The sequence below is a fragment of the Eleutherodactylus coqui genome, chromosome 4 (assembly GCF_035609145.1).
Source record: "Eleutherodactylus coqui strain aEleCoq1 chromosome 4, aEleCoq1.hap1, whole genome shotgun sequence".
Taxonomy (NCBI): Eukaryota; Metazoa; Chordata; class Amphibia; order Anura; family Eleutherodactylidae; genus Eleutherodactylus; species Eleutherodactylus coqui.
In genome coordinates, this window is record NC_089840.1 from 266,858,058 (window position 1) to 266,873,736 (window position 15,679).

General features: G+C 43.5%; 1 protein-coding gene across 1 annotated transcript in view; it reads right to left on the reverse strand.

Annotated features, from left to right (window-relative positions):
- Positions 1-10,256: 10,256 nt before the first annotated feature.
- The window catches only part of IFFO1 (intermediate filament family orphan 1), a 30,545-nt gene continuing 25,122 nt past the window's right edge, over positions 10,257-15,679 (reverse strand). The window contains exons 6-9 of the mRNA XM_066601291.1: positions 15,096-15,216; positions 13,601-13,696; positions 13,390-13,520; positions 10,257-11,326 (exon numbers count right to left, since the gene is read on the reverse strand). Of these exons, the coding sequence (XP_066457388.1) occupies positions 11,236-11,326; positions 13,390-13,520; positions 13,601-13,696; positions 15,096-15,216 (439 nt within the window). The 3' untranslated portion in view covers positions 10,257-11,235. The remainder of the gene's footprint in view (positions 11,327-13,389; positions 13,521-13,600; positions 13,697-15,095; positions 15,217-15,679) is intronic.

Below are 15,679 nucleotides of genomic sequence, written 5' to 3' on the forward strand. Positions count from 1 at the left end.
AAAGGGGACCACTGTGCAAAATTTCACCAATTGGCACGTTGCCAAAATTTTCAGAGTTCTGTAACTTTGAGGCAGGACTCGGGAAATCGGTGCCAGTTTGCAGGGTGGTGCCTCGCCGTAAAGGGGACCTCTGTGCAAAGTTTCACCAGATTGGCACGTTGCCAAAATTTTGTAAAGGGGAACTCTGTGCAAAATTTCACCAATTGGCACGTTGCCAGAATTTTCAGAGTTCTGTAACTTTGAGGCAGTACTCGGGAAATCGGTGCCAGTTTGCAGGGTGGTGCCTCGCCGTAAAGGGGACCTCTGTGCAAAGTTTCACCAGATTGGCACGTTGCCAAAATTTTGTAAAGGGGAACTCTGTGCAGAGTTTCACCAAATTGGCACGTTGCCAAAACTTTCGGAGTTCTGTAACTTTGAGACAGGACTTGGGAAATTGGTGCCAATTTGCAGGGTGGTTTCTCGCAGTAAAGGGGACCTCTGTGCAAAGTTTCACCAATTGGCAAGTTGCCAAAATTTTGTGAGTTCTGTAAGGGGGAACTCTGCGCAAAAAGTTTCACCAATTGGCATTTTGCCAATAAGACAACAATATGTTTAGAAAAAGAACCAAGAAAGATAAAACTAAAATCGTTCAGAAAATAGACATCCCCGGCTGGTCCGAGGGTCCCTATGATATATTAGCTCAGGAGTTGATGCATAGTGGGCTTGCAGAATCATGGGATAGTAAGCTAAAAGATTCAGAGCCCCTCGATGTCGTTAAGGTACTCGAGGAGACCCCTGCCAAGGCAGGTGACGCAGTTCAGTTGGGTAGGAGAAATTGGGTATTGGCCTCAGCCTATAGGAATATCCATAAGAAGAAGTCCCAACTAATAAGAAAACTTAATCAGACGGAACAAAAGTTAGTAGAATCTGAAGGAAAGAGAGTGGTGTTGGAATGTAACCAAAGGCTGATAAAGGAAAAAATAGAACATTACCAGAATATTGCAGAAAAGGCTGTTGTAAAAGTTGCTCAGAATAAATATAAGGGGCGTAAAGGTAAAGTTGATAAGCGAAAGGTATCGAAAGCTATAGCTTCTGCTTCTGTGAACTGGGACCCAGATAAGTGGGATGGAGACTTATGGGATTCCTCATCTTCTTCGGGGGAGGAGGACTGGCATAAGGGGGATTGGGAAGACCCACCCAATCCAATAATTGATCCACCTGCTTTAAAACGTGCCCAGCCCATTAGCAGAAGGAAGGAAACTACTGAATATGGACCCGATACCCAGCCTATCGTAGGTCATGATGGGCAAAGGTTGCCCAGGTATGACGATCAGGGAAACTATATGTACGATGCCGATGGGAGACTGTTGGTGCAAGAAGAATTGGTGCCACATAGGCGCACCAGGCTTACCCTAGAGGATTTTTCTCAGTCAGAAGTTGATGATATACTGAGTAGATTTAGGCAAAGGCCTGGGGAATCTGACATACCATGGTTGGTCCGTCTATTTGAGCACGGGGCGACTGGGGTAATGTTGGATCCAAAAGATGCAATGAGATTTGTTACTCTAACTAGAGATCCAGTAATCAGTAGAAATTTTAGAGAATATTTTCCTAATCATCAAGGAGAAAGTGCTATTTCCCTGTTTAATATAGTAACCAATGGGTTTCTTAATAAATTCCCAACAGAGGCAGACATTCCAATCAATGACAAACCTTGGTACACTATCAGGGATGGCATTGAAAGGTTGAAGGAGGAAGCTATGAGGGTCTCATTAATTATCATCGAGCATATGGAAGATTATTTGGAGACTCGGCTGACAGCAGGAGTTAGAAATCGTTTAATTAAGACTGCACCTTCGGCTTATAAAGCCGTGATGATGACCCTACTTCTATCCATGACTAATGAGCCAATGTCTGCGGTTGTGGCTAGAATGCGGGAATTGCAAGATATGGGAAACTGGGATAGAGAGGAAAAGCGAACAGATCGTGATAGGTCTAGGAATCCTAGTTCCCAGGGGACTGGTGATTCAGGAGTGCCAAGGGTATCTCGTAGAGATATGTTTCAGGCTCTCCTGAAAGCTGGAGTCTCCAAGGACGCCATTGATGGAAAAGATACAGGTGATTTGTGGCGTCTTTATAAACAGAAGGTATTATCCAACAAAAAGGTGGATAAAAGGGAAGATTCAGTGGCCCCAAAAGCTTCTAAAAAGAGAGAGAAGCAGGTCACTAATTTAGAACCTAAGAAATTAGAATGGGAGGATTTTCAAAAGATCTATCCATGGAAGGAGATGGCTGCAATGGTAGCTAGCCAAGTGCAGGACCATATGAAGCCATCTGCTCCGCTCCTGGAGGAATCAGATTCTGATTCCGCATAGGTAGCAAGCCAAGCCCCTGTTTGGGTTAGGCGGGATGACAGACCCTATGTCCCGCTAGCCATACATTGGAAAGGGGGTAATGTCCAAAGGGTCCCAGCTTTAGTAGATACAGGGGCGGAGGCTACTCTGATTTATGGAAATCCCAAAAAGTTTAAAGGTCCAAAAGTTAATATTTCAGGATTGGGAGGAAAAGTTACTGAGGGAGTACAGACACAGGTAACTTTGAAATTGGGCAATTTGCCCTTACGTAAATACACGGTGTTAGTAGTACCTATTCCGGAATATATCATTGGCATAGATATTCTGAAAGGATTGACACTACACCTCGAAGATGGTAAGTTTGCCTTTGGCGTAAGGAAAATAGGGATAAAAGCTTGTCCAGTTACGGTGGGAAAGGTCAAAATGCCACCCGTACACATCCCTCCTGCAGGAAAACTGGTTGCTATGAAGCAATACAGAATTCCTGGAGGTCACAAGGAAATAGGAGAAACCATTAAGGATTTGGTCGATGCTGGGGTTGTGAGGCCTGCAACCACAGCATGGAACAATCCGGTATGGCCTGTGAAGAAGAGTGATGGGTCTTGGAGGATGACTGTCGATTACAGGGAGTTGAATAAACAAACACCTCCCTTGACGGCAGCTGTCCCAGACACCATTACAATTGTGGAGCAGATTCAAAGTCACAGTGGACAATGGTACGCTGTGATTGATATCGCACAAGCGTTCTTCACAATTCCAATAGAAGAAAAGGCACAAGATCAGTTTGCCTTTACGTGGCAAGGACGTCAATATACGTTCACTCGATTGCCACAAGGTTGGATACATAGTCCAACCATCTGTCACCGGACGGTGGCAGAACATTTGGATGAGTTTGATTTACCATCAGAAATGCAGTTTTCACATTATATCGATGATATAATGATTCAGGGACCGGATGAACAATCTGTAAAGAAACAATTGGACAGACTGTTACATCATTTGCGAGAAAAAGGATGGGAAATAAATGATAGCAAGGTGCAGGGCCCCTCTCAGACGGTGAAATTCTTAGGAATTCAATGGAATAAGGGCCATAGGGAGATTCTCCCTAAGGCAAGGCAGAAAATCTTAAATTTTCCCACTCCGAAAGACAAGAAGGAAACACAATCCTACATAGGATTGTTTGGATTCTGGAGACAACACATTCCGCATCTGGGGCAGCTTCTTGCTCCTCTTTACAAGGTGACTCGCAAGAAGTACGAGTTCACGTGGGGAGAAGAGCAACAGGTTGCATTTGAGGCAGTAAAAGAAGCCATACAACAGGCTGTAGATTTATGGCCTTTACAAGATGGTGAGATAGAACTTCATGTATCAGTTCAGCATATGTATGCAAACTGGTCATTGTGGCAGAAGCAAGGGGGCAAAAGAGTGCCACTAGGCTTCTGGAATCGGAAATTACCAGATGCAGGAGAAAAATACACTCCACTGGAGCAACAGCTGTTGGCATGTTATTGGGCCCTGGTGGATACTGAACAATTGACGACAGGACACATAGTCCTTCTAAGGCCGCAAATACCCATCATGAGTTGGGTATTATCTAATCCAAAGTCCAATCGGATAGGACATGCCCAGGAGCAGAGTATCATTAAGTGGAAATGGTACATCTCGGAAAGAGCGAAAAAAGGTGAAGGGGGGATAGCTGCCCTGCATGAAAAGATAGCTGATATCCCTCCAGATGGTCAGGTTACACCAGTAGCGCAAATGGAGGAATCCCCAGTAAAGTGGGGAATACCTTACTCTGAGTTGACAGACTCCCAAAAAGAGCATGCTTGGTTCACGGATGGTTCGGCCAAGTATATCAGTGGAAGACGTAGATGGAAAAGTGTAGCCTTTAATCCAAAATTAGACAAGACGTTGGTCATGGAAGGAGAAGGTAAGAGTAGTCAATATGCAGAACTTTGTGCAGTATTCTTAGCTCTGAAGCAGGAACAAGGGCAAGAATGTCATTTGTATACGGACTCATGGTCAGTTGCCAATGGTTTGGCCACTTGGATCATGGGATGGAAGAAGAACGACTGGAACATTCATGGTAAGGAATTGTGGGGGAAAGAGCTTTGGCAAGACATAGAGGAATTCATTAGGAGTACTAAAAGTACTGTGTTTCATGTTGATGCTCATGTCCCTCTTGACTCATTGGAACGTTTATTTAATTCTCAAGCAGATGCGGCAGCATCGATTTCTGTTGCCGTACAAGAACCTGACAAGGAAAAGGAAGCATGGCTTCAAGGTACAGCTGTTTGGGCTCACCAAAAAAGTGGACACTTGGGAGAGAAGGCCACTTACAGGTGGGCACAAGAAAGAGGTATCCCTTTGACAGTGGACATGATCAAACAAGTAATCGCGCAATGTCCAGTATGTCAACATGTGCAAAAACGAGAAGTGCCTCATACAGTAATGGGACACATAGGGAGAGGCCAGTTGCCAGCGCAGATTTGGCAGATGGATTTTGTAGGGCCCCTCCCTGAGAGCAGAGGATGTAAGTATATTTGTACAGCAGTAGATACATTCTCAGGTCTGATGGTGGGATTCCCATGTAAAACAGCAACACAATGGAGTACTTTACGTACTCTGGAAGTTATTACCCAGTATTATGGGACTCCCCTGCAGATCCAGACAGACAATGGTTCACATTTTACCGGAAATCAGGTAAAAGAGTATGCCAGTAAAAACAACATAGAATGGGTATATCATATGCCCTACTATCCACAGGCCGCGGGCCTGGTGGAACGAATGAATGGGTTATTAAAATCTACCCTGAAGAAGCTCACTGAGACCGACAAATATGGTCAATGGAGAGATAATCTGACTGCTGCTTTACAGATTATCAACAACAGGCCCATCACTGATTCTATGACACCCTTAATGCGCATGCTAACACCCAATCTCAGTATAGATGTAGCTAAGGTAGAGACAATCTTATACTGGAAAATTAATCCAGATGCGCAGGCACCTTATAGAGCCACTCCTGCCGCTGCAGGGTTGGATCTATATGCTCTTGATACGGTGGTGATAGCCCCGGGAAAGGTGAGTACTATTCCCACAGGGATAGGATGCAAGATCCCGGAGAATCACTTCGGGCAGATAGCCACTAGATCGAGTTTTGCTCTGAGAAGTGCAGTAGTCCTAGGCGGAGTCATAGATGCAGATTATCAGGGGGAAATTAAAGTAATCATGATAAATTTAGGAACAGATCCTCTGATAATAGGGAAAAAGGAGCGCATGGCACAGCTGCTATTAATACCAGTGTATCTGACACAAGTGGAAGAAGGGGTGGCCCCCACTGAACTTACTGTAAGAGGAGATAAAGGTTTTGGCTCAACTGATGTTACTAATGTAGGGGCCAAAATATGGGTTCAGAATCACCAAGGACCGCCCTCCCCGGCAGAAGTTATTGCTGTGGGGAAAGATCGAACTTTGCTTATTATGCGACCCGGAGTAGAGAAATGGGAATATGTCCCACAAGAAAAGTGCTATTTGCGGGAATAATGCTTGTTTCCTTGCCTTCTCTAGAATCACATAATCATTTTTGGAATCCTTGGCGTCATGTGTTCGGTGTTCGCAGTAGGTGATGCGTGGACGCCAGGGATCCGCGTCAATGACACCGGAAGGAATGATTATTCGTGGGGCTGGAGGAATTCAACCCGAACCAGGAAGCAAGACAACTTCACTTGTGAAGCCAACCAGAAATGTTATATCGTGAATATTACCTTTGATGGGACTATCTGGAGTGGAAATCCATTATCGCATATAAGTTCGACCTACCGTCCTTCATATGCACTGCATAAGGCAACGGGACAAATAAACATTACGTCACTTGTGAAAGTGTCCTGCTGTCAGAGACCAAAAGAGTTGCCATATCTCAATTACTCCCTGGTGATACAATATGTTCAGAATTGTACAAATACGGGAGTGCAGTTTTCATTTCCCTTAAATGAGACAGAAGTAATTACGTGTGGGAATGCAACGGAGATCGAGAATCGGGCCATGTGGGGCCAGTTCCTGGTATTCGTGAACATTAATGCTTCTAAAATAGATCCTGGACATATAAAAAGGGTTCCATCCACCTGTCGCCTGGTGGGACGAGATGCTCAAAAGACTGTTATACAAGCCTCCGTGCAGTTTCCACCCTCAAGGACTTGTCCTACCAAGCGTTCCCGTCGAGCTTGGTATGATACCTTACTCGGAGGCTACGGAGCGCTTTCTGGGACTATTAATGGTTTTGATATAGAGACTTTAGCTAATCGAATGCATAACGCGGGAAGTGGTATTAAAGATGTGCTCACATTGCAGGCTAACTGGATGCCCACTATATGGCAGCCCTTTAGTATGCAAACGGATGTGGACACAATAATGCTTGATTTGCAAGATGCATCTAATAGGTTTTCATATGAAATAAATTCTAACATATCTAACTATGTTAATTGGTCAATATGTACCTTGCAGACCATTTATCAGCAACAACAAAAGAACACACTTCAAACTATGCTCATGACTGGCAATGAGCAAGTGTGGAGGACCGTGTTCAATCAGACTATAACTGAGACTGATTGGATACAGTTGGAGGCGCAGAAAATGGTTTGCAATGATATATTATGTAAAGGGACCATATTCATATACAATGTTACTAAAAAGAATGTGATGTGTAAGTTTGTAGTTCTCCCCTTACTTATAGGTGTTCCAGAAGATATGCATTTCTGGGTACCTAGATTTAACGGGATTTACATTGATGACCAAAATAGAACTCATGATTTATCATTGTGTGATGATACATTAGAAGGGACCATATGCAAGGTCCAATCGGCTGTTTATGAACCATGCTTATTACAAAATACGATCAATGTATGTGAATGGACTGTGCTGCCACTCACTTTTAAGATGATGGTTGAAATAGCCCCACAGGAGGTATGTTTGGCAAGTAATCAACCTGTTGTACCTGGGATGGTTGTCCCATTTTCAGGATGCTTGCGAAACGTATCTGCACTTGTTTGGGAAAATGAGACCTTTGTGTTATTACCCGAACAAGACAAGACAGTGGCTGTCAATTGGCAACCACTGCCTTTAAATGTGTCAAATTGGGATCTAAATTTGACCAAATTCAAAAAAGTTGTTAGAAGACACAGAAGAAGTACAGCAACATATTAAATTGCTTAATAGATCTTTGGCAACGCATATTGTAAGTACTACTGTAATAGCGGGCAAAATTGTAAAGATGGGATCGGCTATTGCTGATGCCACGTCACACCATTGGTATGACATCTTTATGGGTTATTCATCATCTGCACAAACCACTCTTAATTGGCTAATACATCCTGTTTTGGTATTGGCCATAGTTGTAATACTTTTATCGCTATGGAATTGTTTCATGGCATATAAGGTATTCTGTAGAAAACCAAAAGTTTTAATGGTATCATACGGCAAATAGTGAATGATTAAGGACCGATTGTGACACGTATGGGATACGATTGAACTGGATGATTGTGTAATCAAATAACTAGTTGCCGTATGAGTTAACCAGAACTTCAATGAACTAATGACCTGTCTGAATATTCTGCTCAATGCAGAATATTATCGACATATATGGTAAGACAGCAAGAATGACTCATAATATAACACAGATGTGATAACTTCATGGACAAAATATTCAATATATTGTGTTGCCAATCATCTACTACGCATGTCTAGAACCTGAATAGCCATATTAGAATGACGTATATACCCATAACTGCGCAGAAGCAGATATGCCACGTAGTGTAAGAACGGCATAAATAGCAGTGATCTTCAGGGAAGAGTCGGGACTCGTTTTGTTGTGGTCGATAGACGTATCGGCGTACTAATCGGATTCCTCCTACCAATCGTACCTGGAGATCCCCCGATTGCGGAGTGATGCTACAATATCCGGTGATGTATTGATGCTTATCTTTGTTACCCATGTGATCTTAATGCCTATATGTTAATTAACTATTTTACTTACATATACTAAAGAGTAAATAAACTTGTGTTTTATATTTGTCTTACCTCAGACTGTGTGCTTAACGGGTATGTTAATGAGGTTAAAAAATTGCCAAAATCTTGAGCAGGTAAGACAGCACAGCGAATACGCAGGTTGTCTGCATATGTCATGCACATTTATTGATTTCAATGGGCTCTTGCTGTGTACCTTCCATGTAATCGCTCATCATGTGAAGAAATAAGTTCGTGAAGGGACCCATTGAAATCAATGGGTGCTCTTCACTGCGTATTACGTATGCACCTTGGATGTATGAGCAAAAGGCAGTCTGCGGTACAGCAGATAGAACTTCCTGTGTGGCTACATGTACTCAAATGATGGTCACCACACGGTTACTAGACAACCTGAATAATTTGTACTATGCACTAAGAGGAAAACAAATTAGAGATATAAACATCAACTCTGAAGAGGAAGGTGACAAAGCTGTCCTCAGTGAGCCTAGAATACAGGGGCAGTCCAGAGAGAACATCATTCACAGACCACTCTATAGGATGACAGACAGGGCAGCTACTGTGAAAGGGGTGACCCCACTGACTTCCAGGGGAGATGTGTGGGCTCAGGGTGCTGACTAACTACTCACCTCTTCTTGTGCTTTGTGAGAAAGGAATGGAGAGTGTCTGCAGAGTCTGGGGGTTGTATTTATTTATGAGGGTCTGCTCTGTGGTCTGTGATTATTCTGGGCTCAAGTATGATGTCTGCTATTTACTTAGGGGGTCTGGTTTGGGATCTCTATTTAGGGAGTCTGGTATCTGTATTTATTTTTTGGTCTGGTCTGGGGTCTGCATTTGTAGGGGCTGGTTTGGTAGCTGTGGTTATTTAGGGAATCTGGTCTGTATATTTAATTAGAGGATCTGATTTCTGTATTTATTTAGGGGGAATGGTCTGCTGTCTATCTAAGGGGTCTAGTGTCTGTATACTGGTGTCTATATTTATTTAAAGGGTGTGGTGTGGGGGTCTATATTTATTTAGGGGTATTGTCTAGTGTCTATTTAGGGGGTCTGGTATCTGTATTTATTATGTGGTCTGGTCTTGGGTTTGTATTTGTTTAGGGGTTCTGGTGTCTGTAGTTATCTAGGGGGTCTTATCTGGAGGTCTCTATTTAGGGGGTCTGGTATCTGTATTTTGCAGTCTGGCCTGGGGACTGTAATTATTTAGGGAGTCTGGTTTGGGGTTTGTATTTATTCTGTAGTATGGTCTGGGGTCTGTATTTTGCAACCTGGTTTGGGGTCTGTATTTGTTTATGGGGTCTGGTCTGGGTCTGTTTAGGGTGTCTGGTCTGAGGGCTATATTTGCTCTGGGGTCTATTAGTTTAGAGCCCCATGTGGGGCAGAGTGTTAAGGCAACAGAAATGCAGTCCTAAGTTCTCACTCATGACCTAAAGGTTGTGGGTTCAATCCTTGCGTGGTTCAGGTAGGTGGCTCAACATTGACTCATCCTTCCGGGGTTGGTAAAATGAGCACCCAGCTTGCTGGGGAGTAAAAGACGATGGGGGAAGGCAATGGCAAACCACCCTACAAAAACAGTGTGCCAGGAAAACAAGGAGGCAGTCATGACTCAGTGTTTGCACCAGGGGGCTTTACCCTACCTATTGGTCTCGGGGGTCTGGTCTGAGGGCTGTATTAGTTTAGCAAGTTTAGGTCTGTATTTATTTATTGGGTTTGTACTAATTTTGAGGTGTAATGAAGGGGTCTATGCAGTATTTGTGATTCAGCTGCCCTAGGTTGGGGATGTGCGTTGCACTTATCAGAATCTCCTTGATTCTAGTTCTGAAAAATAGCCAAGTATGACGATAACCTTACCTTTAAGTTGAGATTTGGGATGATTGTGTAAGAAATGACGTCCACATCACATGCGAGAAGTTGTTTCTAACTCATTGAATTTTTATTACACTTTTTTTTCAGCCATGACCTCGCTCACACATCATTACATGGCATATACATGGCCGCGATATCACATGATCGCACATGACCCTAATCCCAACTCACTCGTTTCATGTTACACACGTGACCTCGTTGCATTGGTTCCTAATATACGTAACCTGCGGTCCGTATAGCACATTCAGGCTGTCTTCTCCGTATTTTACATTCCCTACCAGAGGGTTCGGTGTCTCCTGCTTTATAATATAGATTTTTTTTCTTAGAAAATAGTGATCCGTCAAGACTTTCTTAGATATAGATCTGTATATGTACATAATTTATATAGAAAGCTCTGTGACCGTATATATAGAGGATATATACACACATGCTTCATCTGTACACATCTACCAGGCTCCATGGACCCATAAAGCCCATACAACATTCTCCTTATTTATGTGAACCCCGAGTGCAGCAAATATACATGAGATGACCACAAGGTGTACCGAAGACCCTACAGCTTCTATAGAAACATTAGTAGGTTTAGAGTGCATTGCGCTTCTATATGTACCCAACATCAGTCTCTTATATACACATTGCCTCCAGGCATTGGATGGTGGGTGATGATCATCAATTGTTGGCTTGTGACGCTTGAACGTTCCCAGTATTCATCCCAGGAGAAGAAAGAAAATTCATGCCTAGTACTCACACCTATAGAGACGGTATCTACAGACAGTATAGCAGCTATACTCAACCAGCATAGGATAAAGCATCACACCTATATATATAGACCTGGCAGCATTGCACCCCCAAACATGGGGTATGACCAGTGTTGCACCCTTTATACACCCAGAGTCTCACTAGCATGTTGAAGGATTGCCCCCTATGTACCAAGCGTTGTTACTAGTTAGGTAACATATATACATCCAGAGTCGTTTTTCCCGAGGCAGTGGTGGCAGGTGTGGGATGACAGGTGAGGCATTTATCATCTGGCCGAGCTGTCTGACGATGGAGGGTCACGGTCGGAATCTTCAGGGTCTTCGTTACAGACAGATTCACTACTTGGAGGTGGAGACCTGATGAAGAGAACAAAATATGTTATCTGCATATATAGAGGTGTATTAGTATTACATATCTCTATGGCTGGGTTCATACGGAGCAGATTCCTGGCGGAATTCTCGCAGTTCGGTCGCACCGAAAAAATGTGAGAATTCCACGGGAGAGCCGCAGCTTCAAAATCTGCTGCATTTCGCCACTGGTTTTGGAGCAGCTCAGCTGCTGGCATTCCGCTGCGGCTTTCTCTCCCCATAGAGAGGAGTGAGGCGCAGCGGAAAAAAAAAAAGAATTGACATGCTGCGGCTGTCAATTCCGCACTGCAGTTCTGGATCTGCCCGGCTTTACCGCCCCGTGTAGACAAGATTTTGGACAAATCTTGTCCACGTAGCTGGCTAATCCTGGGATTAGCGGCCACGCGAAATTCCGCTTTATTTAGCTTTTTCCCCTACATTAGTGTTATAGAAGCCTACTATACTTTTATGTTGTGCAGAAATCCTATACTGGTAATCCCGACATGATGGGAGGTGGGTGGTGTTTTGCCAACCACTGTCCTATGCAGCATGAAGTCACCACATTTGGTGCAATGACTATATTTCCTCTGAGGTGGTGGGACTAGCTACTAGGCTTTTGAGCCTAGGACTTGGATCTTCATGCTATGCCTCTGTTTCTTCATATTCAAGTTTGTATATTATTGTCTACTATACCCCATGTCAATCTTGTTATTTGTATAGCGCCAACTTATTCCGCAGCGCTTTCAGGTAATTTATTTCCCCACCACCAAGCTGAGTACTCATTTTATGGAAGGCTGAGTTAACTTAATGCTGGCTACCTGAACCAAGCAAGGATTGAACTCGCAACCTTCAGGTCATGAGTGAGAGCTTAGGTGTGCATTTTTGCTGCTTTAACACTCTACACCTCATAACATTTGTGTTCAGTTCTTCCTAGTTGTCCCAACTTCTCCACCAATATCCAATCCTTTTCATGTCGTTTCTTGTACCATTAGTGTCCACTTCCTTTTACCTCTCCCACCTTCTGCACCAATATCCATTCCTCCACAAATATTGAGTCCTCCTCCTGTCCAGTCTTTCATAATGTAAATGTCCACTTCCTCTTTGTTGTCCCATCTCCTGCACCAATATCAATTCCTCCACAAATATCCAGTTCTCCTCATGTCCATTCTCTCATAACGTCAATGTCCAAGTTCCTCCTAGCTGTCTTCTCTCCTCCACCTGTATCCAGTACTCCTCATGTCCATTGTCCAATAGCGTTAATGTTTAGTCCTTCCTAGCTGTCCCATCTTCTCCACCGATATCCAGTCCTCCTCATGTCCAGTTCCTCATAATGTCATTGTCCTTGCTGTCTCATCTTCTCCACCAATATCCAGTTCTACTCATGTCCAGTTTCTCCTAATATTAGGGTCCAGTTCGTCCTGGTTGTCCCCTCTTCTACACCTGTATCCAGTACTCCTCATGTCCATTGTCCAATAGCGTTAATGTTCACTTCTTCCTAGCTGTCCCATCTTCTCCACCGATATCCAGTCCTCCTCATGTCCAGTTCCTCATAATGTCAGTGTCCTTGTTGTCTCATCTTCTCCACCAATATCCAGTACTACTCATGTCCAGTTTCTCCTAATATTAGTGTCCAGTTCGTCCTAGTTGTCCCCTCTCCTACACCTGTATCCAGTACTCCTCATGTCCATTGTCCAATAGCGTTAATGTTCACTCCTTCCTAGCTCTCCCATCTTCTCCACCGATATCCAGTCCTCCTCATGTCCAGTTCCTCATAATGTCATTGTCCTTGTTGACTCATCTTCTCCACCAATATCCAGTCCTCCTCATGTCCTGGGTCTTGTAACATCAATGCCCAGTTCCTCCTAGTTGTTCCATCTTCTCCACCAATATCCAATCCTAGTTATGCCCACTTCCTCCTAGCTATCCCATTGCTACTATCTTACCCTATGTGATAGCTCCATGAAGTCGCCTTTAGAGCCACCACAATAGGAAGGTCTCATGCTCCACACATCGGGAGTGTCTAAATTTACAGCAGAGAAAAACATCCTTGGTTTGGATGGTGGCCTACTTACCTATCCTCTGACTGGTTGATTAATCTCCGGCACGTCTCCATCTGTACATCCAGTCCTCTCTTCATGCTGCACATTTCCATGTATTCATGAAGGTGCCGGGTCATGTCGTCTTTTGCTGTCGCCAATTCCAGCTGAAAAAGAGGACAGCCTTAGTCTACAAGTCCATTGATCATCCACACCACCTTCTTGCTAGGTTCTACACCCATCTCACCTCTATCTGGCCTATGGTTTCCTGGTATTCCTTCTCCCGACTCTTGAAGAGAGATTCTGTGTCTTTTATAACTTCTTCTAGACTGTCGTCCTGGTTCTGAGAAAGAGAAGAAATGTGTATGGCTTAGGACGTCACATTGACCCATGGTCTTGAAAATCAACTAATCAATCAGTCCCAGGACATTTTCCTGAATTTTGATTGGATGCCAACAAATGCTAATGGTTCAGTGGGTCTCATTAGTGCCAATGTCAGCGTAACCCTTGACCTACATAAAAAAGGGTCAACTGTTTTTCCAAAAATAGCGCCATTCATCTTTATGGCAACATTCTTTTGAATGAGGCTGCGCTTCAATTCCAGACATGGTCACAGGCACATGAATGGTGCTATTTCTATGAACAAAATATTTTTTTCTAATCCTGAAAACCCCTTTATGACCCAGGCCCAATTTTTCCAGTATACACTATCCTACCAAAAGTAATTAGACACCTGAGCAAGAATTTAAAGTAGTATAAATACTTAGTAGAGCACTTTTGGCCCTTATGCCATTGGATACTCTCCATGGCATACTTTCTACTAACGTCGGATATACTTCAGCTGCTATTTCCCTCCATTCATCCTGCAAATGTCTGGCAAGTTTTCTCAAAGAAGATGCGTTGGTCCCTCTACACTGGTGCGAGAAGTGTCGTCATTGGACAGTTAAATAATGGAAGAACATTCTATGGAGTGAGAAATCACATTACTCCATCTTCAAATCAGATGGACATACCTGGGTGTGGAGGATGATGGGGAACACCTTCTACCAGACTGTGTTGTGCCAACAGTTAAGTACAGTGGAGTTTCCGATATGCTCTGAGGATGTTTTATGTGGCATGGTCTCAGTTCATTGGTTATAGTGACAGGAACCATGAACATGGAGGTGTACCCTGACATTCTAGACAATAATGTGCTGCCGACAATGTGGTAATACTCTGGGAATGGTCGGCCATACTTCCAACAAGACAACGCGCCTTGTCACACATCCAACACTGTTTTACATTGCTATGGGAATATGGATGTTCCACGACTGGCCTGCACAGAGTCCTGACTTGAACCCTACTGACCATCTTTGGGATGAACTGGAACATCGAGTCAGGATATATGAACATGGTCCATCTCCTTTGAGAGAACTTGCTATACATTTGTAGGGTGAATGGAGGGAAATACCAGCTGAAGTTTATCAGACATTAGTAGAAAGTATGCCCCAGAGAGTATCCAGTGTCACTAGGGCCTCTAAGTATTACCATGTGGAAACAATTACTAGTTTTGATTCTTGCTTAGGGGTCCAATTACTTTTGGTAGGACAGTGTGTGTATATAATGTAAAATATGAAGATCTCTGTGATTAAAGACAGCAGTGGATTCACAAATGTTTCCTTGGTGATTATGTTATAATGAAGAGCTGCTATGTATTGAACTCTCACATTTCAGTGCCCCCTACAGGGAAGCCGAAGTATTACCTCTCCTTGGTTGTCGACGCCAGACATTGCATATCCAGAGAAATCCTCCCATAATAATAATGTTTCCTCCGTCTCCTCCCAGGCCAGGCTATCACAGTCATCCTCAAAATCATAGTCTCGCCTGCAGAAGGAAGATATTGGTAGAGGTGATACTAAAGGGGCTGAGAAGTAGATTATACTGGTTATGCATCTTACACATGTGTTACATCTGCTGCTTCTGTTCGATTCTTCTTCCAAAATTCCCATAATTGTTTCACACATGCAGTACCAGTTTCTACCATTTCAAGTGCCAAATAATCTCCATACAACTAATGCAACAGCGCCCCCAAGTACTCAACTTGCTAAATGGAATCACAATAACTTTGGAAGGTGCGTCCTAGAGGAGTGCTACATACTTTACTTCTATGCCTGGCTCCATTATGTAATAGGAGACATTACCATGTGCGATATGTATAGGGGATGGTAAGTCAGTGAGCTCCCTTTTTTCCTGCTTTATAGTGCTGCTGTTCTCTTATGTAACACCAGGGAACCATGGACCTCCGAAGAGTCTGATTGTGACTGCTACATTTGTACCTCCTTTAGTA